Below are 26,141 nucleotides of genomic sequence, written 5' to 3' on the forward strand. Positions count from 1 at the left end.
AGCCATATAGGACCAAACAAAGCAAAGTCACAATTGCTTAGCATCCATTACTATCTGAGGCCCCTAAATACACTGTGGAATGTGGCTTTCAGAAAAGAAAGGTCCCATTTGTTCTCATTATCCCAGTGAACTAGCATAATGAGCAAAGAGAGAAGAGCCAGTCTTCTCTGATATTTGGACAATTCCATCTCCTGGAAAGGAGAAGGAGATTTCCTGGGCAATGCTCAGTTCCTAGAACACACCCCAGGGAGGGAAGAGGAAGGATTCTAGGACTACACTGAGTTCCAGCACCAAAAAGGACTTGGAGCTAAAGAGCAGTCAAATGTAGAGCCCTGATGTGGAAGACCAAGCCTGGTGTTTGCCCTTCATCGGTACCAGACTGATGAAAGGTCTGTCTGAGGCTTCTTTCTTGTTTGGCCCACTACGCTATATGACTTTGTGATACCATAGGTTCAAGTTTCATCTCTGTGCATCTTTTTTTCCCTCAGATGTATTTATCCAGCCCTAACCTCTCTCCTGAGCTCCAATCTCATGTCACCCTTGTGCCTAGAATGTTCTCCCTGCATAACTCCACATCCTGACTTCTCTGGCTTCTTTCAAGACTCAAATCAAATCCCACTTCAGCAAGATGTCTTTCCCATCCACCATCCCCAACCCTTACTAGAACCTTCCCACTGAGATCACCTTCCATTTAGTCAATATATATTTTTGCTATATGTTATCTCCTTCATTAGAATTGGTGTTCCTTAGGGGAAGTGAGAATACCTTTGCCTCTCTTTGTAACCCCAGCACCCAGCACAGTGCCTGGCACATAAGGTAGCTTGGTGGCACCATAATGTACAGAGCACCAGGCCTGAAGTCAGGAAGATTCACCTTCCTGAGCTCAAATGCAGCTTCAGATGCTTACTAGCTGTGTGACCCTGGGCAAGTCACTTGACCCTATTTTCCTCATATGCAAAATGAGCTGAAGAAGAAAATGGCAAACCACTCAAATATCTTTGCCAAGAAAGAGTCAGACATGGCTGAAAAAGACTGAATGACTGGCACAGTATGCACCTAATAGTTGTTTACTATTGACTAGACCTAAACATAACCGTATTATGTTACTAAACCAAGTAACTTCAGAGTTGGGGATCAGAGATAAGCGTTATTTTTTTTCTTATTTAACACTACATTTAAATGATGTGTTATAACTTACAAAGTTCTTTCATATCATCTCAATGGCCTCTTTAATTGTAGGGCTCTCTGCCTCCTCAAATTACCTTATATTCACATATAGGAGTATGTTTCATCTCTGGCAGAATATAAATACCTTGTGGGTAAGAGTTATTTTTCATTGTTGATTTTGTTTCTCTAGCACCCAGCATAATGGTTTGCACATAATGAACTGAATTGAATTAGAATTTCTTTCTGCCTTTAAATTCTAAGATCTTAGTTCCAGAACAATTTATATAATGTTAGCATTCCTTGAGATCATGAGATTTAGAGCTGGAAGGGATCCTGGAAATCACCTACTTCACCTCTATCACTGAAGAAATGAAGAAACTGAGACACAGAATAGACATAACTTAATCTGAGTATGTAAATGACCTAAGATTTCATCAGCTCTCCTAGTGTAGAAATTTTCTACTACCAAGGGAAAAAAAAGCATGTATGATTGGGTAAATCCTGGGGAATTGCTTGAATCACAAAGAAGTTAGATGACCTTTTTTCCAAGGCTGCACAGCTGGTAAATAGCAGAGGTAGAATTTGAACCCTACCTTGCCTGATTTTGAGCCAGGAACTGTCCATGATACCATAACATAAAATGAGTCTTCAAAATAGAAATGGTGTATATCAAATTGAATTTGTACCTTCTTCAATTTACTCTAGAGAAGTTACTTTTTATTAGTTGGAACCGGGTTCTGTGGAAGAGCTTGTCCCAATATTTCCTATAAATGATATTTGGTAATATGAATCACCTAATTTTCCATGAATCTAACAATTTCATTCAACAAGAATGTATTAAGTGCCTACTGTGCATAGGACACTGTGCTAGATCAAAGGGATATAAAAACAAAGATGAAAAATGGTCCTTGCCTTCTAGGAGTTTATATTCTACCGTAGGATTCAAAGGCAATGACCCAGTCACCACCCCCTAGGATCTCCCTAGTTGATAAGTCATTTCAGTCATGTCAATTTTCTGTGACCCCATTTGGGGTTTTCTTGGCAAAAATACCAGAGTGGTTTTCCATTTCCTTCTCCAGACCATTTTACAAATGAGGAACTGAGGCAAATAGGAGTAAGTGACTTGTCCAGGGTCACACAGCTAAGTAAGTATCTGAGGCTGGATTTGAACTCATGAAGATGTGTTTTTCTGACTTCAGGTCCAGCACTCTACTTACTTTACCACCTAGCTGCCCTTCAGGACCTGCCTCCTCCAATTCAAAATATCCAGCTTCTCTAGCCTGAACTCTTCAGAAAGAAACCCCTAAATATATTTTTCTTTTAATACTCCCTACTTTTGGTTCAAGAAAAATGCCAAGTTCTCTCCCAAGCCTTATTGACAATGCATTCCTTTAATTCACCAAGCTGAACAATGTTCTAGGCTTTTGCTACTGATTTTTGTATTTCGTTACTATAAAATCTAAATATTAATCTACTATCCATATATTTTATTGAAGATAGTGAATTTCTCTGTGGTTTGACAGTGAAATGATGATGTTCCTGAAAATAACTCTGAGAGTTATAAAGTGCCTTAATGTGGTTGAGAGGCAAATTGACTTCATGGATAGAGAGCCAGCCTCAAAACAGGAGTCCCTCCTCTGCCACTTACTAGCTGTGTGACCCTGAATAAGCCATAACCACTCATTGCTCTAGGCAGCTCTCCACGACTTAACATGGCAGGGAGGGTGCTGACCTACATTGGTAGAGGGATTTTATCACCTGGATGCTCCCTACGTCAATAATATCACAGGTCTAGTTCTCTGTCAATATCTCTTCAAGATGGTATTACACCTGAGGGGCAGCTGAAAGAACACCAGAGTGGGAGGCAAAGAACTTGGGTTTGAAACCTGATTGTGCTAATCATATGTGTGGCCTTGGACAATTTTCCCTCACTGGGAGTCAATGAAAAAGTCCCTCTGGAAAATAAGGGAAGGTCCCTTCTTGCCTTTCAATTACAATCCTTTGTGGTCACGAAAGAAGTGCTGTTTGATTCTTTAAATTGATAGAGGGTACTTCCTAGTCTGGGAGGTCTGTTGCCTAACCACGTGTACATAATAAAATCTGGAATTTGAAACAAAAGTTTGCAGAAAACACCAACGCTTCAGCATGGCTCCATCTAGGAACCTGTATTTCTTGATTTCTTTCTAGCTTTCATTTGCATGAAAAACCCAAACAAACAAAAAATCATGGAGTTAAAATCATTAGGTGTTCTCAGAAACCATCCTCAGATGTCCGTAGAAAAGGCAGAGTGTAAAGTGAGTCTGAAGGGAAATGGAAGGGAGGGAGTAATCAGAAGTTAAGTGGGAGTAATAGTGATTTCCTAACCCTAAGTCATATAGGACGGTGGTGTCAAACTCAGCCCCAGATCCCTGAGGCTTCATATAGACTTAAAAAAAGCACACACTAAGATATGTTGGATTTTTCTTTATTTTGTCAAACATTTTCTGATTGAATTTTAATCTCATTTGGCTGCACTGGGAATGCCATGGGCTACTTTGGGCCAGTGATCCTCAAATTTAACATCACTGACATAGAAAATTAGGACAGAGAGGTTGTTCATAGGAGGCAGGTGCAAGTATGATTCGAAGAAAGATCCAAACAATTGGATACAATGGAATCAGAGTCCGAAACCTAGATTCAAATCTGACTTCTAATGCTAATGGTGTGACTGTGGGCATGTTATTTAAGCCCCTGGGTTCTCAGTGTCTTCACCAATAAATGAGTGTCTGAATAAATGTCTTGAGAGGTGTCTTCTAGCTCTAAATCTAAAATCTTGTAATGCCACAACAGAATCAATATACTTGTTTCTCATAATTGTATGTTTACATGAGGCTAGGTTTAGGTGAATATATGCTCTGAGTTTGAAAAGAGCTTAGACTCTGGAGACTTTTTCAGGACAAAAGACTGACCATAAACAAGTCTCTGGAAATTGATGGATTTCCCTTTTTTATAGAGTGGATAAACAGCTGAGAGGTGTTTTATTATTTTTTTCCCTGAGTCTCCTGCTAGGTATGTGAAAGGTCTGCTCCCTAAAAGACCTGAAACCTCTAGGCTGCAAGCTGAAAGAGAGTTGGTAGAACTCACTCACCCTTTTATGAGGAACATGGCACCTCAGCAGAGGATTCTACCTGAAGCTGGAGATTAGAAACAAACAACCTGCTCCAGAAGGATATTCTGAGCAAAGTCAAGGGTTACCACAAGACCATCAAAGCACCACACGGCTGTAGGCTTACAGCGAGCAATTCTAGCAGAAGCAGCACAACAAAATCACCAGAAGTCATCAATAGCCCTGCCTCGAATCCCATAAAGGATAATATATCTTTGATGATTTGTGGAGTTGACATTCCATATTATGTCCTGGCCACAAGTGCTCCCAATAAACCATGGCTCCTCCACATGAATACCCCAAGCATGTCTGATCTTCCCATTGGCTGTGTATATAGTCATAGGAAAGCATGCCCTACAATTATGCAGGAGGGGGACAGGAATGTTTAAATGCTGTTTTTCTTACTATGTTATCTGTTTAAATGTCTTTGCTTTGAACTAATTATATCCTTTGGTTAACTAAAGATTTAATAATATTGGTGGGAACTCAGAAGCAGTAGCATTTTGAGTTGATACAGACTCATAGAGTATCTTTCACCTGGAGTGTATTGTCTAGGGGTTCCATAAAATGCCATCAAAGGGAGGCAAAGAGGGGATTAGATTCAGAGTGAATCCAAATGATATTCAAATCCCCAAAGACTCTGAATAAAGATCAGTACTTCTCCAAACCCTAATTCCTAAGTTTAGAATTTTACTGTTCAATTCACTCTGGACAGAAACTTGGCATTAAGGGGCCATTTTGGGTATGAATTTGTTTACCCAATTAAAACTGAATCTGTTCCATGGTTTGATGCTCTCTAAGAGCAAATGAAAAGAAGTGCGAATACTTCCAGATACCTGATACTTCCCTTGTGGCCACATAGCTTTTAAGAAGATTCAATGCTATGAGAGTGTGTGACTTGTCAGAGAGTTTGTGGTTTGTTCTATGAGCCATGTAGGTGTGAAAGAAGTATCAAAATACATGGGGGGATGTATAATTTTGCTTCTACTGAAGGGAAATTGCAACTAATCAAGTTGCTTAGAAGGGAAAGATGCTATGTTTTATAAAGAATTTAAAGAACAGTTTCCTGTTTTAGAAGGTAAGTTATGCTCTTTGAGTACCAGGACTGTGTCTTGGTATGTTCAGATTTATTATTTGATTCTTGAGAAACAGAGAGATGTAGTAGAAAGAGTGCCTGTCATAGAGTCAAGAAGAAGACTAGGGTAGAGCCACGTACATCTTGTATGATGGTGTGCAAGTTGAGGTTCATAATACCTCCCCTACCAAACTCATAGTGTCCTAAGAAACAAATGAGAGAATGTTTATGAAGTACTGCATAAATGTCATTTATTATTAATAACGTAGCTATGATTTTCCCAGTATGATTACTCCCTACAATGAAGCAGATTGCAACTCCTCTTTTCCTTAGTAGACAGCCTTCCTGAATTGCTGACCCCAAAGCAAACCTCACTCTGTAGCCATTGCCCTCATTTATAAATGTAGTTTCTCACTTGTAAAAACCCTTACAACAAACCTCCCAGATTGCCTTCCTGTTGACATCTCCAAACTGTCTTCTATGTAAGAATTGGAAGCACCTTTCTCAAATAGGATTTTTCTCTTGTAATTTCCCTGGACCAGATGTCATAGTGATTCCTCATCAGCAAACTCATAATGCATATACCTGATCTTCACCTTTGCTGTCATTATTGGTGCCCGACCTGTGGTAGAGCCTTCTGAGCCCATAATGGTCTAATCAGCCACAGCTGGAAACACTATACCTTTATCAAGACGTAGTGATGTTACTTTGGTCCTCCTTGAGCATGAAGGAAGACAACAACCAACAATTTGCTCTCCTTTAAGCACACCCTACCTTCTGTTCTGGTGCCCATCCCCAGTTCCTAGTCACTTAAAGGTCCTTGTTTTTAACTAGTGGCCATAAATCTCCTCTAAAGCTTTAGCTCCTAAAGGGGCAAGATACTTCTCACTTCCAACTCAACCCTACTCTGCCACAGGATATTAGTTAGTTGGGGGCTGTGAAATACTTGTAAAAAAATATAAGGATCTCACATGGTAGGATTTTAGACACTCCCCAGTCATTAGGGGAGATATTTAGGGGATGGAAGTTTTGCCCTCTGCATTCTCAGAAGAGCTTAAACTCTCTACTGCAATATACATTACTCAGTATTCAGTATCCTACATTTTTCATTCATTCAAGTTTTCGGATAAATATACTCTGAGCATCCATAACATGCCCGTCTTGGTGCTAAGCACTATGGAGGGAAGCAAACAGACAAATATGTGATCCCTTTTCCTAAAGGAGCTTACAACATAGTTGAGGAGATAAGGCAAACATACACAGAAAATTCTGTAGCAAGGAACTTTAACTGGACTTGAATTAAGATAGCCTTATGGGTAATCATCACAGTCACCTCATACGGTTGCACATTTGTAGCTTTTTAATGTGCTCTTTTTCCCACTCATGAATTTGAGTATGAAGGAGGACAACAATCAATCAACCAACCAACTATTCATTCTCCTTTAACCTCTCTTCTGTTCTGGTGCCATTCTCCTGTTCATAGTCACTGAAAGGCCCTCAAATTTTCCCATTCATGAAGCCTTATGAATTTCAATGGTCTCCACCAAAGATTTGACCAAAACTTTAAGGAAGCCCTCTGGGGCTGATTTCACATGTACCTTAATATACGTACTGAAATGTGTTCCATAGGGCCCAACACAATTGTAACTAAGTTTTCACTAAAATAATCCTGCCTATAGAATGCATAAGCTACCAAAGGTCTGCCATCATCAATCCATCTACTTTTAGCTATCTGAACAGAATCACAGAATCTGAGAGCTGGAACAAATTTTAAAACTCATACTTCTGATCCCTACCTGACATAACTGGAAAAGAATTGTCCAGGCTCTGCTTGGAGATCCCACTGAGAGGGAACCCACCACCTCCCAAAGAAGTCCAGTCCACTCTAATAGAGCTTGAATTATTACTGACTTCTTCCTTACATCATGCTACATTAATCTCTTTTATTTCCCACCCATTATCTCTTCTCATCCCATAGCCTAATCAGATGAGCCTTGGATGTTAAGGTAGAAAGTTTCCATTCCGTCCTCTTGGTCACATCTCGTCCCAGTTCTACAATATAAACCTGCAAATATTTGAAGAGTATAGCTATCATATTCCCTCCAAGTCAGTCTTTTCTCCAGGCTAAACATTCCTGGTTCATTCAATGCAGTTAATGGTCTCCACACAGGACACTATCAATGTTAAGGAAAAGAGCAGGGCCGGAGATAGCTTCATCTTAAGAAAGCATTCATTCATCCACATACGTACAGATGGAGACATATGAACATATGTCCACAACTTTATACATTTACACATATATTTGAGGGAGGAGCCACTCACAACTCAGGAGAATCTGAAAAGATGGCGTTTAAGTTGAGCCTTGAAGGAAGTCAGGAATTGTAAGGAGCGGAGATGAGGAGGAAGGGTCTATCAGTCATGGGGGCAGGGGAGGGGCAGCCAGTGCCAAGCCAGTGGGACAGGAGCTGGAGGCTGAGTATGGCAAGCAGCAAGTAAGCCAAATTCATGTGACTAAGACATGAAAATATGCTAATCACAGGAGCACTGAGCTAGGACATTCAAGGATTGGACAGAGAAGTGTATGCAGGTTTTAGAAGGTTGTCCATCAAAAAAGGCAACACTTTGCTTACCAATATTGTGCCAGATTGTGATTAATGTCAAAATAGTGAACATTTGTATAGAGCTTACTATGTGCCAGGCACTGTTCTAAATACTTTACAAATAATATCTCATTGATCCTAGCAATAGCCCTTGGAGGGGAGTGCTATTATCCTTCCCATTTTACAGATGTGGAAACTAAGGCAAGCATGCATTAAGAGACTTTCCCAGAGTCACACAGCTAGTAAGTGTCTGAGGCCATACATGGCCTGAGGTCTTCCTGACTCCAGGCCTAGCACTCTATTCACTGTACCTCCTAGCTGCTCTATATAGGAGGCATATACAGTACTTAAAGGTTTGTCAAGTATGTTCAACTTTGTCATTTGATCTTCCCACCAGCCCATTTTACAGATGAGAATGCTGAGATTGGAAGTGGTTCAGTGATTTACTTCCCCCAAGTTCACACATCTAGTAAGTATCTGAAGTGGGGATCAGAGTCTGCCGCTATACCACACTGCCCCTAAACATAGGGATGTAGAACCAAGGGGTCCTTTTATATGGAGTATTCTCTTATGTTGCCAACAGAGTTATGTATAACTATCTGCCTCAACAAAGAAAATAAAAAGTAAAGACAACATAGTTATGCTCAATAGTGTTTCCTTAAGAATGTAAAGCCAAAACCAAGTTATAAATCCAGGAAATCAACCTGATGGTCTACAAGAAGCTATGGTGGTGTTCATCCTTCATTTTCAAAAAGGATCAATGGCATTATGGGGTGATGTCTTAAATTGTGAATGAACTGGGTTTAAATGAGGCAGAGTTGCATGAAGTCATCAGCCTTACTCTCTCAGAGTCATCAAAATCCAATGGCAGGACAAAAATCAAGATGACTGGTGATGGCCTGGGATATAGTGGATGACCTTTACATCTTCGATGTTTGACCAAACTCCTTACTACCAAGCACCTGCTTAAGCCTCCTTCATGGCCACTGGAGTGGATTGTTTTCAACTACCCGTTTTGCTAGGGGAAGTCTTGACATGCTTGGGGTAGACACCCCCCCCCAAACCACAAATGGGTTTAAGACCCCTTGGAAACCCTCAACCTGGTTTAGTATGTCTGTCAAGATGGTTTTCCTGGGGTGTGGCCATGCTAGAGCTTTTTGGAGCCACAAGTGAGAGTTGAGTGAGAGGTGGACACCAAAGGTGGATGAGCTGAGCCTTCACACCAGAGGGGCTAGTCCTCCATGAACACCCCATACACCTCCAAGAAGCCATGGTCCTGGAAGGTAGAACCTCCCACGCCCCCCATGGATCTCTTCTTAGTGATTAAATGAGCAAGTCATGTATCTGAACTTCAGAGAGAGGAGAGCTGTCTCCTCTCTATGCAGATAACTCTCAGATTCACATACCTAGCCCTCATTTCTCTCACAAGATCCAGTCTCCCATCTACACCAATCTGCCAGACATCTCCAACAGGACGTCCCACACGCTTTTCACATACAACACATACAAACAACAAACATCTATTAGGTACCTACTATGTTCCAGGCAGTATGCTCAGTGATGGAGATGAAAGTTCCTGTCCTCCAGGGTCTTAGATTCTATTGGATCCCATAGAGAGGTTATTTTCTTCTTTCTTAAGCCCATATATCCTTCTCGCTTCCCTATTTCTGGTGAGAGCACTACCATTGTTCCAGTTACCAACATTTAAAGCCCTGGATGTATCTTTTAATTATGATACTTGTTGAACCTTCATAACCAATGACCTGCCAAGTCTTACCATTTCTACCTCCATCACATATATCACATCTCTCCTTCTCTCTCAACTCAGCAAATCACCCTAGTTCATGTCATCATTATCTCTCGCATTGACTGATGCGATGGCCTCATGACTGTTCTCCACATTTCCAATCTCTCTTCATTTCAATCCACCCTCCACACTTCTGCCAAACTGTGATTTCTAAAACCAAACTCTGATTCAGTCCCCTTCATTATATTTAAGAAGCTTCAAGAGAACCCTATTGCCTTTAGGATAAAATATAGTCTCTTGTTTTTGGCCTTTAAAATCCTTCACCATCTGGCTCCAAACATCTTTCCAGGTTGATTATACATTCTTCTCCCAACTCCTTCACACTCTGTGTTATAGCCAAGCTAGCATACATGCAGTTCCTGGTACATGGCATCCCATTTCAAATTTCAATGACTTTGTACAGACTATCTCCCACACCTATAACACTTTCTCCCTCCCCACCTCTGCCTCTTAGAACCCCTAACTCCTTTCGAGGCTGAGCTTCAGCACAACCTCCAAAAAGTGGCATTCCTGATTCTCCTACTTAATAATGCAACTTCTTCCTGAAATGTCTTTGTGTGTGTTTAACTATATCTGTTCTCCCTCCCCCTCTATAAAATGTAAGCTTCTCAAGAGCAGGGGCTAACTCCTTTTTTTTTTTTAATTTTGTATCCTCAACACGTTGCACACTGCCTGCCACAGTCCACAGGAATAGGTTAGAGATAAGGGCTACAGGTATGATTTTCATTGACATAGGTCTTTCCCAATTGAGAAGCTCCCTTTACAAATGCAAATTTGCACCTTCTTTGTGATTTAGGTGCTTAAGGTATGCAGCACCACCCTCCCATTCAATTGTTGAGTCTAGAAGATGATGATAGAATTAACTTATCTATCAAAAAGACTGATTGGAGATTTTGAATTCCCATTAGCTCTGAGATATATAAATGATGATTTAGGGGCACACACAGTCTGGTTTTTATTAAAAATGGTTACAGATCAAACTACTAATTATATTTGATACAATACATTAACAAAAATTATTTGTTAAGACGCTACTACATGAAGACCACTATAAGGTCTTAACCCTAAAGAGAACAAAGAAAAAGAAAAAAGATATAAATGTACAAAAATATTTACAGCAGCAAGTTTTGTAGTGGCAAAAAATTGAAAATAGTGGGGATGCCTATCAGGAAGAAGAAATGGTGATGTATGGTTGTGATGGAATACTATTGTACCGTAAGAGATAATAAGGGAAATGGTTTCAGAAAACCTGGGGAAAATCTATATGAGTGGATGCAGAATGAAGTGAACAGAACTACGAGATCATTGTATAGAGTGACAGCAATCTTATAACCATGATCAACCATGAAAAACACACTATACAATGACCCAAGACACTTCCACAGGATGCATGATGAAAAATTATATCCACCTCTAAAGAGAATTGATGAACTCTGAGTGAATAGGGAAGTATGATTTTTTTTACTTTCTTCATTTTTCTTCCTTTTCTATTGCAACACGTATAAAATGGAAAATATGTTTTGAATGATTTAATGTGTATAATTGATATTGTATTGCTTCCCTGCTTGATGAATGAGGAGGGATTAAAAGGAGGGAGAGAATCTGGAGCTTAAAATGTTTTTAAAATGTTAAAAATAAATAAATATATACACACACATTTTATATATATATATATATATAATATACACACATATTATAGATAGATAGATATACACACATATACATAAAGAACCTACTAGATGCATGGCTCTGTGTTGGATGTGGGAATATGGAGACCAAAAACAAAATGAATAAAGAAAAAAGAGCTAAAAAATGAGTCCCTGTCCTCTTAGAGTTTACATATTACTGAATTATCAAAGCTTCCAAAGCAGAACAAAAAGATATCCATTATTCATTGCCTTAAAATTCACAACCAATCAGTCAATGAGCACCTACTAGGAGCCAGGCACTGTGCTAGATCCCAAATATGTAAAGGCAAATAGGACAGATCTCATAACCTCAAGGAGCTTACCTACTATCAAGGCAAACAGTGTGCAGACATCTAAGAAGATAAAAATATATGTAAAATAAATTCAAGACAACTGGACAATTGATGCATTCCTAATAACAAAATTACTTACGATCAAGTATTTATTCTTTGGCAGTCTGTAGTTGAATCCAGAGGTCACCGTGAGAGCCAGTGGTGCCTTGCTCACTTTTAAATTTCTTCACTAAGTTGAAAAACAATGACATGATTCACTAGCTTTATATTAAATTTAGAAAAAAAAATGCAGACAGCACATGTTGGGTATAGCATAGAGTAATAGAAAGACTCCTGCACTAAAACATATTTATGCAAGAAGCCAAAATCTACAGGAACTGTGTGAACATGAACTGCGTGAGACCCCTTTAAACACCCTGCCCCTTCTAAAATTCCTTATATTCAAAGAGGGCAAAATGAAGCGGTTTCAAAAATGTTGGTAGCATTTTTGGCTCCTCCCATTCTCCCAACCACTGTATCTAATCGTTTCCTAGGTCTTGTAGATTCTTCGTCCATGATGTCTCTCAGATCCATCCCCTTTTCCTCAGTTATTTGAACATCATCTTTTTGAGACCCTCATCACCACTCTTCTGATTTCTTTTAACAGCCTCTTCAAAGGACTCTCAGCTTTTAATCTGTTCCTTCTCCAATCTATATCCACCTTGTAATTGCCAAAATAATCATGCTAGAGAACAAATCTAACCATGTCACTTGAATGTTCAAGAAACTTCAATGGTCCCCTATTACCACTTCAGTAATATACGAAATCCTCAGTTTATCTTTTAAAGCCTTAGATAATCTGGTTCTACCTTATCTTCTTAAGCTTACTGCATGTCATTAGTCTTCAAACACTGTTAGGGGCAGCTAGATACCAGAGAGGCTAAGGCTGAGAACCTAGAGTCCAGAAGACCAGAGTTTAAACCAAATCTCAGGCATTTATCAGATGTGTGACCCAGGAAAAGTCACTCAAAGTCTGTCTGCTTCAGTTTCCTTACCTGCAAAATGAGCATAATGGCAACTATCTCCTTGGATTGTTGATGATAAAGTGAGATAATATTTATAAAAGGGGCTTTGAAACCTTTAAAGTGCTATATAAATACTAGCTGTTGTTACTCCACAGAAACTGGCCAACGTATGTTTTTTCCCAGAACTTACTAGCCCATCACTTCCCTGCACAGATCATGCCTCATGCCTAGAAAATACATCCTATTCATCTCATCCTCTTCAAACATTTAGATTCTTCAAGCTCATCTGCTGTCTCAAAAAAGAAGCACCCCCCACACATACACACACACATGCACACACTTGTTAGTTTAGATATCTGCTCTTTTTCCCCTTCAAATTATGATGTCCAGCACTTAGCATTGTACTTGGCACATAGTACTTAATACATGTTGACCATTGATACAGTTTATAGATAGATATTGATATAGTTGACTATTGATATAGATGAATAACATTTATATGCTCTATCCATAGGTGTACTTGTAGATGCTTAACAACAGGCTCTCTAGGGGGAAAATGTATATACAACAGACTTTTAAGCTTAATTTGAATTATTAACATCTTCTCCATCATTTTTGTAAATCTACACAATCTATAAAACAACAAATCAAGTCAGGATTTGTAGCATTTGTTGATTTCTGAGTAAATGCTCATACTGAAAATTTAACAATCAGCTCTCTGAGCTGGCATGGGCTGGTTCTAGCACATCTCTGGTTAGATCTTTTAGAATATCGAATGTAAGCTCTCTCTGCACAGAATTGTTGCTGTTTTTCACTTTTTCTCTCCACCGCCAAATGCAGAACCTTGTAATAAATTAGTCAGTCAATACTCATACCTTTTGCACTTAGTATAAGCCAAAGACTACACTAAAGGTTTGGCATACCAAGAAAGGAAGGGGAAAAGGGGGAGTAGTCCCTGCCCTCTAAAAGCTTATATTTCAATAATGAAGACGGTATAGATGGAGGGTGATCTCAGAAGAGAGTCCCCAAAAGCTTACATATAGGAGGCACTCAGTGAAAGCTTTGCAAATGGGATTGGCTGGCAGAAGACACTTGCAAACCAGTCTTGGTAACTCCACTGAAATAACTGAAGGGTTCTCAGGTGGAAGACATTAAGATTCTGAGATCTCACTCAATCAGAATGAATATAGACTCTCAGAACCAGAAAGAACCTCAGAAGGCATTTAGTCTAATCTGAACCAGGCCACAACTCCCTTCAACAATATCCCTGACAAATGGTTAGCCAGCTTTGGTTTAAAGAAGGCTGTAGGAAACACAATTACTGATTTAGTCCAATGGCCTTACTCTTACTGCTCCTGGGGTACTCTCCATTGTTACTGCCACTACTACCAGAGTATCATTTAGTGTAATCTCCCTTCAGGACACTTTATGGGACTTGCATGAACTGAATGAATTGATGCAGTTTCTTAAAGCAACTCATTTAGTGCCACAGAGTCCCTTAAGCCCCAGAAAAATGGGGCTTATTAAGTGACCTTGTATGGACCCCACGAGTAGTTCTACAAACTGTTCAGTGGAGCAGACAGGATTCTGTCTTTGAGCTCTTGTTTTCATGACTGTTTAAAGATCTGACAGGTAGCGTGGCACCATGGACAGAAGCCAGCCTTGCCATCAGGAAGACCTGGGTTCATGTCCTGCCTCTGATACAACCTGGCTCTGGAACTCTGGCTAACCTCTCAGTGCTCCAGGGAGCTCTATAAGACTGAAAACTGCAAAAACAGTGTCAGCCTTCAGGCAAAGATTAATTTTTTCTCAAGCTCAGGTGTTTTCTATAATAGCATAATCACAGGGGAAATCCCTATCCGTATCGCTGAAGGGACATAGGTTTCTAGACTTAAAGTTGACTATCTAATCCAATCCCCTGATTTTACAAGTGAGGAAACTGAGGCCCAGTACGATAAGTGGCAAATAGGATTTAAACTCAAATCCTCTAACTCTAAATCATGTGCACCTTCAACTGTAACATCACTCAGAGGACCAAGATTGCAACCTGGGTCTGCTCCTTACTTACTGTAAGACCTTAGATAAGGTACTTTCCCTCTCTGAGCTTTAATTGCTTCATCTGGAAAATCCTATTTTGGATTTTGGGGAAAGAGGTTGAGGATGACTAGCTAGACTAGATCAGTTCTTAAACTGAGACCTGTGAAATGGGTTCATTTCTTTTATAATTTTTTTGGATAACTTTATGTTTATTTACTTGGTTTCTTTTGTAATCTCATAAATTTTGTTTTACACATTTAAAAACATAATGCTGAAAAAGGGTCTATAGATTCCCCTGCATTGCCAAGGGGAAGTGGAGATACAAACCAGAAAAAGGTTAGCAGTCTCTAAAGTAGATAATCCCTAAAGTTCCTCCCAGACCTAATTCGAGGCTCTTAAAATTCCCCTGGAACAGTTGATGGATCCAATCTAGCCCCTGAAAACCTAGACTCGAAAATAATCACGAACATTAAAAGTGACCACTTTTTTGGTCAAGTCGACCACCCCCATCCCTGGCCCCTCTTGAGGCACCCAGTCATTCCTCATTTCCCAGCAGAGAGCTTGCTCATTTGCAAGATAAAAGAGGCCCCTGTTTCTGCACATGCCCATAATACACTTCACCACTGGAGGCAGCTTTACATAAGACTGGATTCTCAGGGACCAGAGCAACAGTCAGTCAGTCGGGGGAGCTTTCAGCATGCCAGGCTGCAGAAGGGAGCTGAGCTCCTGCACGGTGGCGGACACGCAGCGGCAGCAGCCAGAGGGGATGCTATTGCCTTCTGTGCTCCCGGGAAGCAGCAGCTCCGCAGCCCAACCCAGAGCTGCCTAAGAGAAGTAACTGCGGGGCTATGGAATACAGATGTGGTCGCTCAGCTAGGAGAAGCTGGCCCAGAGGAAGACAGCATGTTCTGCTCTAAGGAGAAACTGTAGAAGCCAGTTGTGGTTAGGGGAGGTTTGGGTGGGTGGTGTTTTTTTTTTCTTTCATTCTATCCCCCTCCTCCCCAAAGTGTAAAAATGCAAAAACGTAACATTCATGAAGATCCCATTACCTAGGAGGAATCTCGACTTCGGCAGCAGATGCCCACTTGGCATTTATTTGTTCTTGGAGGGTTTTGCCTGGCAGGCAAAGAATAATGTGCCCAAATTGGTCCATCTCCCAAGGGGTCCAATTTTTCTTCCTGGGTGTCAGCGAGCCCTGACTCACGACAGTGCAGCTGACAGGGGCTGTCATGCTAGAGGTACCCTAAGCCAAAGCAAAGGACCTAAGGAAGACCTGTGAACAACACAAAGGATGGGTATGTTTTGTCTTTTTTCTTCTTTTAAAAAAATTGTGGAAATATATGTATGTAGATACATTTATGAAGCCTGTGCATAAATTCTGGCTTAATTGTCATAGAGACTGTCTTGCCTTGTATGACTGTAGAGTCAATCGCCTGCCAGAGAAATGCCTTGCTTAACTCTTTTTAAACCATCTCAAAAGATGGTTTTCTTTAAATGGCAGAGAGGATATTAGCTGGTAAATTGGGTGATCCTGATTTAGAATTAAAAAAAAATCCTTAAATGTTTTTTTTTTTCCTTTGCTTGATTGAAAAAAAAATACATGAATTCTTTTTTTGGGGGGATAACTTTTCTAAGTTGTTTTTATTTCCAGGTTTCAATGTAATTAGGCTACTGAGCGGATCAGCTGTAGCCCTGGTAATAGCCCCCACTGTGTTACTGACAATGCTCTCTTCTGCTGAACGAGGATGCCCTAAGGGCTGTAGGTGTGAAGGCAAAATGGTATATTGTGAATCTCAGAAATTACAGGAGATACCCTCAAGTATATCTGCTGGCTGTTTAGGTCTATCCCTTCGCTATAACAGCCTTCAGAAACTTAAATATAACCAGTTCAAAGGTCTCAATCAGCTCACCTGGCTGTACCTAGACCACAACCATATCAGCAATATAGACGAGAATGCTTTTAATGGCATACGCAGACTCAAAGAGTTGATTCTGAGTTCCAATCGCATCTCCTATTTTCTTAACAATACCTTCAGACCTGTGACCAATTTACGGAACTTGGACCTGTCCTATAACCAGCTGCAGTCTCTGGGATCAGAACAATTCCGGGGCTTGCGGAAGCTGCTGAGTTTACATTTGCGGTCCAACTCGCTCAGAACCATCCCTGTGAGGATATTCCAAGACTGTCGCAACCTGGAACTCTTGGACCTGGGCTACAACAGGATCCGAAGCCTGGCTAGGAATGTCTTTGCAGGCATGATCCGCCTGAAAGAACTTCACCTGGAGCATAATCAGTTTTCCAAGCTCAACTTGGCACTGTTCCCTAGGCTAGTCAGCCTGCAGAACCTGTACTTACAATGGAATAAAATCAGTGTCATAGGGCAAACCATGTCCTGGACCTGGAGCTCCTTGCAGAGGCTGGATTTGTCAGGGAATGAAATCGAAGCCTTCAGTGGACCCAGCGTTTTCCAATGTGTCCCCAATTTGCAACGCCTCAACCTGGATTCCAATAAGTTGACATTTATTGGGCAAGAGATTTTAGATTCTTGGATATCCCTCAATGACATTAGCCTAGCCGGAAATATATGGGAATGCAGCAGGAATATTTGCTCCCTGGTCAACTGGCTGAAAAGTTTCAAAGGACTGAGGGAAAATACCATCATCTGTGCCAGCCCCAAAGAGCTACAAGGGGTGAATGTGATTGACGCCGTGAAAAATTATAGCATCTGTGGCAAAAGTACCACAGAGAGGTTCGAGCTGGCCAGGGCTCTGCCCAAACCCACCTTCAAACCCAAGTTGCCCAGGCCCAAGCATGAGAGCAAGCCCCCTGTCCCCCCCACAGTGGGGGCCACTGAGCCAGGCCCAGAGACCGACCCAGAGGACACGGAACACATATCTTTCCACAAGATCATCGCTGGCAGCGTGGCCCTGTTCCTATCCGTCCTAGTGATCCTGCTGGTGATCTATGTGTCCTGGAAGCGGTACCCCGCCAGCATGAAGCAGCTGCAGCAGCGTTCGCTCATGCGGAGGCACAGGAAAAAGAAAAGGCAGTCCCTCAAACAGATGACCCCCAGCACCCAGGAATTCTATGTTGATTACAAGCCCACCAACACAGAGACCAGTGAGATGCTGCTCAATGGGACAGGACCCTGCACATATAGCAAGTCGGGCTCCAGGGAGTGTGAGGTATGAATCCCTTGTCCTAAGAGCGCTGGCAAATAGTGGGGCTGTCTCGAACTACAGTGACTATGAAGGGAAACATGTGGGGGTTGGTGAGTGGGTGTATGTTTCTTGTTGGTTTCTTTCTCCTCCCTAACCTTCCCCCCTCCCCAGTTCTATGTCAATTTCAGCTTAATCCTGATACTGTTTTTTTTCCTCCTTTTTTTTCCCCTACAAAGTCAACTCATGGCAGTTTAAACACCACAATCTATGAGGAGTCTGAGCTCCCAGCTTTAGGAGAATCCCTATTGTACAAGAACCTTCATTGATTTCATTAAAGTCTCCCTTGTTTTAAGATAAAACTTCTTTCATCAGTAATCCCCTACATCTGCAGTCACGCTGCTCCCTTCAGGCCAGACCTGCATACTGTTGAGGGTGGGAGGAGTTGCTTTGCAATTCACTGAATACGTCCAGGGGACTAGGAAGGGATTCTGGTATCCAAGGGCTCAATTCATTTGAGAAAGATAACTATTGCGGGAAATATTGCAATAACAGCCCCATAAACAGAGCTAGGTTAAAAAAATAAAAATAATTGCAAGGACCAATCAAAAGATAGTGCTGGATTAAAACAGAATCCTAGTCCCTTTCAGGAGTTGAGCCTGGGAGCGAAGGAAAGGGTTAAAAATGCAACTAGGGAATTGCAAAATGGAGTGTGATGAGTGCAAATGCAAAGTTTCAGAGTGGTTGCCTCTCCATTGAAACCCATGCATGTGAATTCCTACTGATTTTTTCCCCCACTGTTGGTTTCTTTGGACATTCAAATGGCACTGCAGAAGAACTGTCAAAACGCAGATATGAAGAGATAGAATCCCCTCCTTGCTCCATGGAAAGATTTCAGAAAGTAAGGTTGAGGAAGGAAAAGAGCTTGTAAAGTCTTCTGGTACATGTTGAGGGGGAGGGTACTGTGTGGTGGGGATTTTTTTCTTTTCTTTTTCTTCTTTCCTTTACAATTTTTTCATAGACCTCATAGTAAGGAAAAGCAGCAAAGCTTAGGAGCTTAGTCTGGGTTCTCTGTTTGGGGCTTCTTCAGGCTGTCCTGTTTCTGAGCTATGCACACCACTCCTCTCATGGCTAACTGAGGCTTCATTCAGAAGCTGGAGAGGAATCTTTCCAAGACCCACATCCTACCAGCCACAGGCTTTGTAGGGAGTGAGGGGGGAGCCCATTTGGGGAAACGCCTTAAGAAATGAACAAAAGGACTTTAAAAAAGAGAGAAAAAAAGAAAGAAAATATTAAAAAAAAAACTCCATCATAGTTTCCATTTGTTTCTGTATTGCAGACATTAGGGAGATTCAGGGATATCCTTGGGTAATGTGAAATCTTCCATCAACATGGCTCTGGCCAAATACTGATGGCACCCTGCCAGCTGCATGCCCATGTTTCTTATGCCACTGGCAAAAGTTTATTGACTGCAGCACCCAATATCCTAGCCTCTGTATTCAAACAATTTATATCAATGTGCAGATAAGCTATTTCTTTAAATCTGGGGAGGGGGGGACTGTGGATCTTGGGGGGAGGTAAGGGGTGGGTCATTTTTCTCTTCCATCCCCCAGACCAAACAGCTCTTTTACAGAAGCTTTATTCAGGGATGGCAACAGCTCGGCTGTAGGATTTAAATTGGCTTGCTAAGCCACACGTCCACCCATCTTCAACCATGTCACTGTGTCTCTAAAACAGGACCACTGCAGCAAAGACAGGAAAGGAAATGGGGGCTGGGGTATTTTTTTCCCCTCTTAAAAAAAAACTGTGCTTCCCTGGAATTTTAATATTTTGCTTTCCTGTGCTTGGGAGGAAAGAAATGCGATGCTCCATGGAATACAAATTGCAATGAAAGTAGACTTTGGAAATCATAGATTAATTGGCAATAAAAAAAAATTAAAACCATTTCCCAGTTCCTTTTCTCCATAAAACTTTGTTTTGGTTTAGAGGCCAACACAGATGCCCAAGTCAGAGGGGATGTCTCATTACTGCAATGTATTTAACTGTGTCATACTGCTATTATCCATTGGTTTATGGTAAAGCATCAGAAATTTCTAGCTGAGAAATCATGCAGGTTGCTTATCCACTGTGCTGGAAGAAAAAAAAAATACTGGGTAGTGGAAGCTTCTGCGATGTTGGTAACCAAGTTGTAATTTTGCAGTTTTTTCATGATATGTCAGTAAAAATGGACCCATCTCAGGCAGAAAAGCTCTTGAATCAATTTGGCTTGTGTGTGTACTAATGGTGATTGTATTAATTAAAGCTGGTGTTCCAAGTGAAAAAAGGACATTTCTAGTCTGTGATTTCACCTATGCCTATCATGTGATAGACACTAACTCCCTTAGGCAAAGTATAGATGATAACACTACTGTGATATTTCATTGGTTTTTGTTGTTTTTTTGATCTTTTCCCCCTTCAGTCTTACCAACGCTCCATACATGTTACATGTATTCACACTATACTAAATAGTGTTCCCCAAATAAAAGCTGGAATTGGTCTCCAAAAGGGAATGGAAAAGGAAATGAATGATTAATATTTAGAAAGCTAGCATTGAATTCCTCATTTTTATACTCAATGTTGACCATAAATGGAATACCAGACAGGAACCAAGCTAAAAGCTCTAGACAAGAAAATCCATGTTGATTCAGGGATAATTATGGTCTTTAATCTAGCTGTGTGGGTGCCAAGAACATTATAACAACCATATTGCCTATACAATGAGAGAACAGTAGCAACCACATCTCCCAAATATTTTCTTGTTCAGAGAGCAGGCACTTAGTATCTTAGGGCCATGTTTTGAGAAAATGGGGAATTCATGTCATATATGAGAGCTAAGCAGACCGCATGCCTGTGTTACTTTGTTTCTTTTTTCTCCATTGGGGAGGAAACAACTCTAGTGGAAATAATAAAACAGTCATCATCAGCAACTAGGAATCTAAGATCTGGGTTTGAATCATCCCAGTCACTAACTGGCTATGTGGCCCTGAACAAAGAATTTTCTCTCTCTGAGCCCTTTAGTTTCCTCATCTATAAAATATGCATAGAAATGTCAACTATCTAACCAGTTAACTGCCAAGATCAAATGAGTCCATGTAGGTAAACTGCTTCACAAACTTTAAAGGGATATGTTTATATGAAAGTGAATATAAAATAGGAAAATGTTATTATTTTAAATGTGGATGAGATGATTATGATGATGTAATCTTGTTTTTATATATTACTCTCTTGTTTGTGTCACTTTACCTACATTGTCTCATTTGAGCCTTAGGATTATCTTGTAAAGTATGTACTTTTACTATGCACATTTTATAGTAGACTCACAGAAGGAAAGCTACCAAGAGTCATACAGCTAGTCTGTGTATGGAGGAAGATTTGAATCCAGATCCAAGAATCACAAGATCACATTTCAAGAGTTCAAAGAGACTTGAGTGATTGTCTAGTTAAATTCAGCCATTTGATGGAGGAGGTAATTGAGACCTAAAGAATCTAAGTGACTTGCTGAAAGTCACAACACAGGTAACTAGTGTCAGTGTCGGAGATGAGATAAGAAGCCAAAGTTCTGTTGGTTTTCAAACCCAAGGTACTATCAACTCCATTGCAATCTGCTAAATGTCAGCAGATCTCCATCCTATCTCAGAGGAGGCAGGAACCCCACCCCCACCCCCACCTCATGACTTTGCCAGAGTCCACCGGTGGTAAGGGATAGATTCTTTCTCATGACAAAGTTAAGGATTACTATTTTTGTTATTTATTCCCTTGAACTCTCTGGTGGCAGCCATCCACACCTAAACCTTGTGAATTCCTTGTAGGCTGGATAGAATGCCATATTTCATAGGGAGAGAGCAATGCAACATCCATGACATCACCCAAAGGTGATAGCAGTTACACAATCTCCTCCACTGATCTCTGGAGGAGGGTCAGACCTTCGATTGCTTTTGGTCCAGGCTCATGAGTCATGGGCTTGATCTGCTCTCCAGAAATGTACCTTGATTCCCTTCCCGCGTCTGTTTCTCAGCTTAGCATCGTTAGGGAACAAATCCCTAATGCTACAGTCTTGTAACTAACACACAAACCTCCCCCCGCCCCCGCCTCCCCCTCCCCCGCCACCACCACCAAATCTGCCTTTTAAAAGTGAGTTTCCTGTTTTCCCAAGATGTTGACATTGGATCTTTGCAGAGTTCAAAACATTTTCCCCCTTAATGTTCTTTTTGGTGAGTCCACTCCCCAAGTCGAATTGCCCAGCTGGACTTCTGTAGAACCACACTGCCACCTAGTGGATGATTCTATCAATCACAGCTATTTATCCTCCAATTTAGGCATTTTAGCTTATTATCCTGCCTCCTGCACAGTAGTGTGTTTATTTATACTGTAAGTCATTCCAAAGATGTATCATCTTTGAATCCCATTTTTCTGACTTTAACCAGGGTGCATAATTGTAATGAAATCTTCTTTTCAAGGTCCCTTCTGCATAGTGGTTTGTAAACTTTAATCAAATGTAGTGATGGGAGGAGGGGGATTCAGAGAAGAGCAGGAATAGGTACCAAGAACTCGAAATCGTCGCTGAGAATTCACTGTAGAAAATCATTCTGGGTAATGAAGGCCCAAGAGAAACCTCTTAAATTATTTAAACATGGAAATGTGAGCCAAAGATTCTGACACGTTTCCACTGCACTTTTCAATGTCTGCATTCGTGAGGATTCTGAAAGATGGCCTAAATTAAGTTTGCAAGAAGTATGTTCCTGTCTTAATGGGGAAAGCTGGTGATGTGCTATTCAGAGATTAGTTAGATAGCAGGTCTACAGGGGCTGAGGAGGGACTGCGCACACCACTGGCCTGATACTCTACACATATGGCCATATTTGGGGAGCTTGGCACTTTTCCACCTTGTAGCTACCTCTCTGTTCATTCAGTCAGGCCTTCCAGCAATGAAATGCTCTGGCCTGATGATTCACAGATGATGACACCTTGCTTTCCTCCCAAGGAATGCTAATGTACACAGCTGGCTTCTTAGATGAAGTAGAGGATTTCCACGGATTAGCAAGAAAACCATCCCCTCCTCTGAATTCTGCTCTGCCCTCTCCCAATCTGGCATTTACAGGAAGAAGAATGTGAAAGAGTTTATTTAGAGCAGGAGTTCTTAACCTTTTTGTAGCTGGACCTGTTTGGCAGTCTAGTGAAAACAATGGATTACTTCTCAGAATAATGTTTTTAAATGAGTAAAATCAAATACATAAGGTTACCAAGTAAATCAAAGATTACTAAATATGTGTATATATATGTATGTGTCTATATATATATATATATATATATATCTCCTCATCCAAGTTTGCTGACCTCTCCTCCATATACACACATATACATAAACATACATATATACACATATACCTATCCACACATATACACACGTATATACATACATGTATATGCATATATACATACATGTGTATGTGTGTGTATATATATATATATATAATATATATAATATATATATAAAATACATATCCATGGACCCATGGATGACATGACATGAATCCCTGATTCAGAGTATAGATTAAGCCAGCCATGAAAATAAGCACTAGCCTTGGTGTCCAGCACCCACCCAGCTTGGCCAAATTCAATTCATAACCAGTAACGTCCAACATAATTTCTCCCACTGCTCCTCTTTCATCAGTTTTGCAATATCATCCTTACACATAGCCTGAGGAGGTGATATAATGTAGGTGGAATAAAGCACTGGCCTTGGAGTCAGGAAAAGCTGGGCTCAAAGCCAGCTTCTGACACTTACTAGGTCATGTGATCATGGGCAAATCACATCACTTCTCTGGTTTTTAGGGTTTTTTTTTAATCTGTAAAATGGAGCCAATTATACTTTCAGTAGCTATCTCATATCTTATGTGGCTAAAATGAGATACTGTATGTTTAGCACTTTGCAAACATTAAAGCACTATCTAGATGTCAGTTGTGATTTTTGCTATTGTGTTTGTTAGAACTATTGTGATCATCTTTATATTTAAAGGAGTTTAGACAGAAAGAGCCCAAGATGAATCACTAACTTATTAGTGTTCTCTTATCATCATCATCATTATCATCATCATCATCCTCACTATTGCCATTATTAGTCAACAAGCATTTTAAGTACCTACTATGCGCCAGGTACTGGACTAAGCACTGCTCCTCTTATCATGACTAAAACTACTTATATTATTAAGCAGAAATTCCAGGCAGGCTCTTCTTTGCTTTTTCTCTTTGATAGTAAGAACCAGACAAGGCCAGGAAGACAAAGAGAAAGACAGAAAGCACTGATGAATTTAAGGAACACATTGAAGACCAAATAGAATTGGTTCTGGCCAAATGGTTTCCGAAAACCCCTTTGCAAAACTAAATTCTTACACCAACTTGATGCATGTGAAGGAGTGATTGTTTCTCTGACCTTAATGGGAAATCCATAGGAGGACAGAAATTCATATGAGTTTTCAGGTATTAGATCCCAAATTTGGCAATGCAGTGAGTGAATGAAAATGTTAGTATGGAAGTGTGTGTGTATGTGTGTGTGTGTGTGTGTGTGTGTGTGTGTCTTTCCAGATCTGAAAATAATTTGCTTTTGCGGGAGGGGAAGTTAACACACTTGTTCAGAAGAATATAAGCTTCTTGAAGGTAAAGATTATTGTATTTTATCTTTGAGTCTAAAGTTTCCCAGTACATGGTAAATGCTTGATAAATGGATTTTTTAGCCTTTTGTTTTTTATTGAATCTGTGCTTTCATCTTTACAGAGAACTCCTAATGATGAGATTTCTACCAATGCAGATTGGCCCTGGCTCTTATTTAAAGTCTTAAGAATTGACTGTGACATGGAGAGATTAGCCCAGATCATACAGCTAGTCTGTGTCAGGGGCAGGACTTAAACCCAAAGCTGGTTCTCTATCTACTACCTCATGCTACCTCTAAATTTTTCATGAATTGAATGGAGTTGAAATCTCATTTTGTACTCACCTAGCATCCGATCTTGGAGTTAGGAAGACTTGAGTTCGAATCTAGTCTCAGACACTTACTAGCTATGGGACCTTGACAAGTCACTTTACCCTGATTGCCTCAGTTTCCTCACCTGCAGAATTATTTAGAGAAGGAAATGGCAAACCACTCCAGCATCTTTGCCAACTGAACTAAAGAACAAACAAACAAACAAATGACTAACCTGAGGGCCAGTAGTGTGAGCAGCCCCTCTACAGTTTGAAATTGGCTTATTTTTAAGGTTGTAGTAGTAGTAGCAGCAGCAGGGATAGCCTCAGTAATAACCCAACAATATTTTCTGGGGTTGGTAGTCAAGCAAATCTACCCATGTTTATACCAAGTTCAAGTTTTCAATTACTTCAATAAATGAGACTTCACAAGCTCGTCATTCTTTCCACCACTGTATAACATAAGACGTTTCTCAGAGAAATTATTCGCCAAGAGCCTACTCTATGTCATAGGCACTGTTCTAGGCACAGGGAAGGCAAAAACAAAAAGAAAACAATGTCTGCCCTCAAAAAGCTTATATTCCACAAAACTCTAAAATGTACTTTTTTTAAACAGTAAGAACTACATACAGCAGCCACAAAGAGGATATTAGCTAAGATAGCCTTCTAGAGCATGGCTGGGAAACAAGAGTTGGCCATACAGCCAGGTAAATCTCCCATGTCCCTTCCACCACATATCTTGTGATAATCCTTCCTTATGTTTAATAATTATAAGAAATTATATTGAATGCTGACACATTTCAGGGGTTAAAGGCAATGAGATAACAGAGTTTTATATTAAACTGGCACTGGCACTGGCTCATATCCCAACTGTCCATCACTTGGCTTGTGATTCAATGAAAAAAGTACCTGAAATCTGTATTTAGTAGGGAATTTTTTCTCTCTACACCAGTTTAAGGAGCTGATCTCTGCTAGGAAAGTAGCAATGTTCAATGTCATTTGTCTTCTTTCATTTGTAACCCAGCATTAAGCCTCTGAAAATTGAAAACCTTCTAGATGACGTTTTTTCCCATTTGTTGTATCAAAGATTGGTCAACACAAATCCAGTCTTCTCCACTGGATATGGTTAATCTCTGGTTGAGCAGTATTTGTTTCCTATTTATATAAAAG

General features: G+C 40.4%; 2 protein-coding genes across 4 annotated transcripts in view; one reads left to right on the forward strand and one right to left on the reverse strand.

Annotated features, from left to right (window-relative positions):
- CTNNA3 (catenin alpha 3) overlaps nucleotides 1-26,141 on the reverse strand; it is a 1,949,360-nt gene that overhangs the window by 1,138,465 nt on the left and 784,754 nt on the right. The window lies entirely within an intron of this gene.
- Nucleotides 15,487-18,008, forward strand: LRRTM3 (leucine rich repeat transmembrane neuronal 3). The gene is made up of 2 exons (XM_036734547.1): nucleotides 15,487-16,111; nucleotides 16,468-18,008. Exons 1-2 carry the CDS (start codon nucleotides 16,108-16,110, stop codon nucleotides 18,006-18,008), a joined length of 1,545 nt encoding a protein of 514 aa, XP_036590442.1. The 5' UTR covers nucleotides 15,487-16,107.

Source organism: Trichosurus vulpecula, chromosome 8 (assembly GCF_011100635.1).
Source record: "Trichosurus vulpecula isolate mTriVul1 chromosome 8, mTriVul1.pri, whole genome shotgun sequence".
Classification (NCBI taxonomy): domain Eukaryota; kingdom Metazoa; phylum Chordata; class Mammalia; order Diprotodontia; family Phalangeridae; genus Trichosurus; species Trichosurus vulpecula.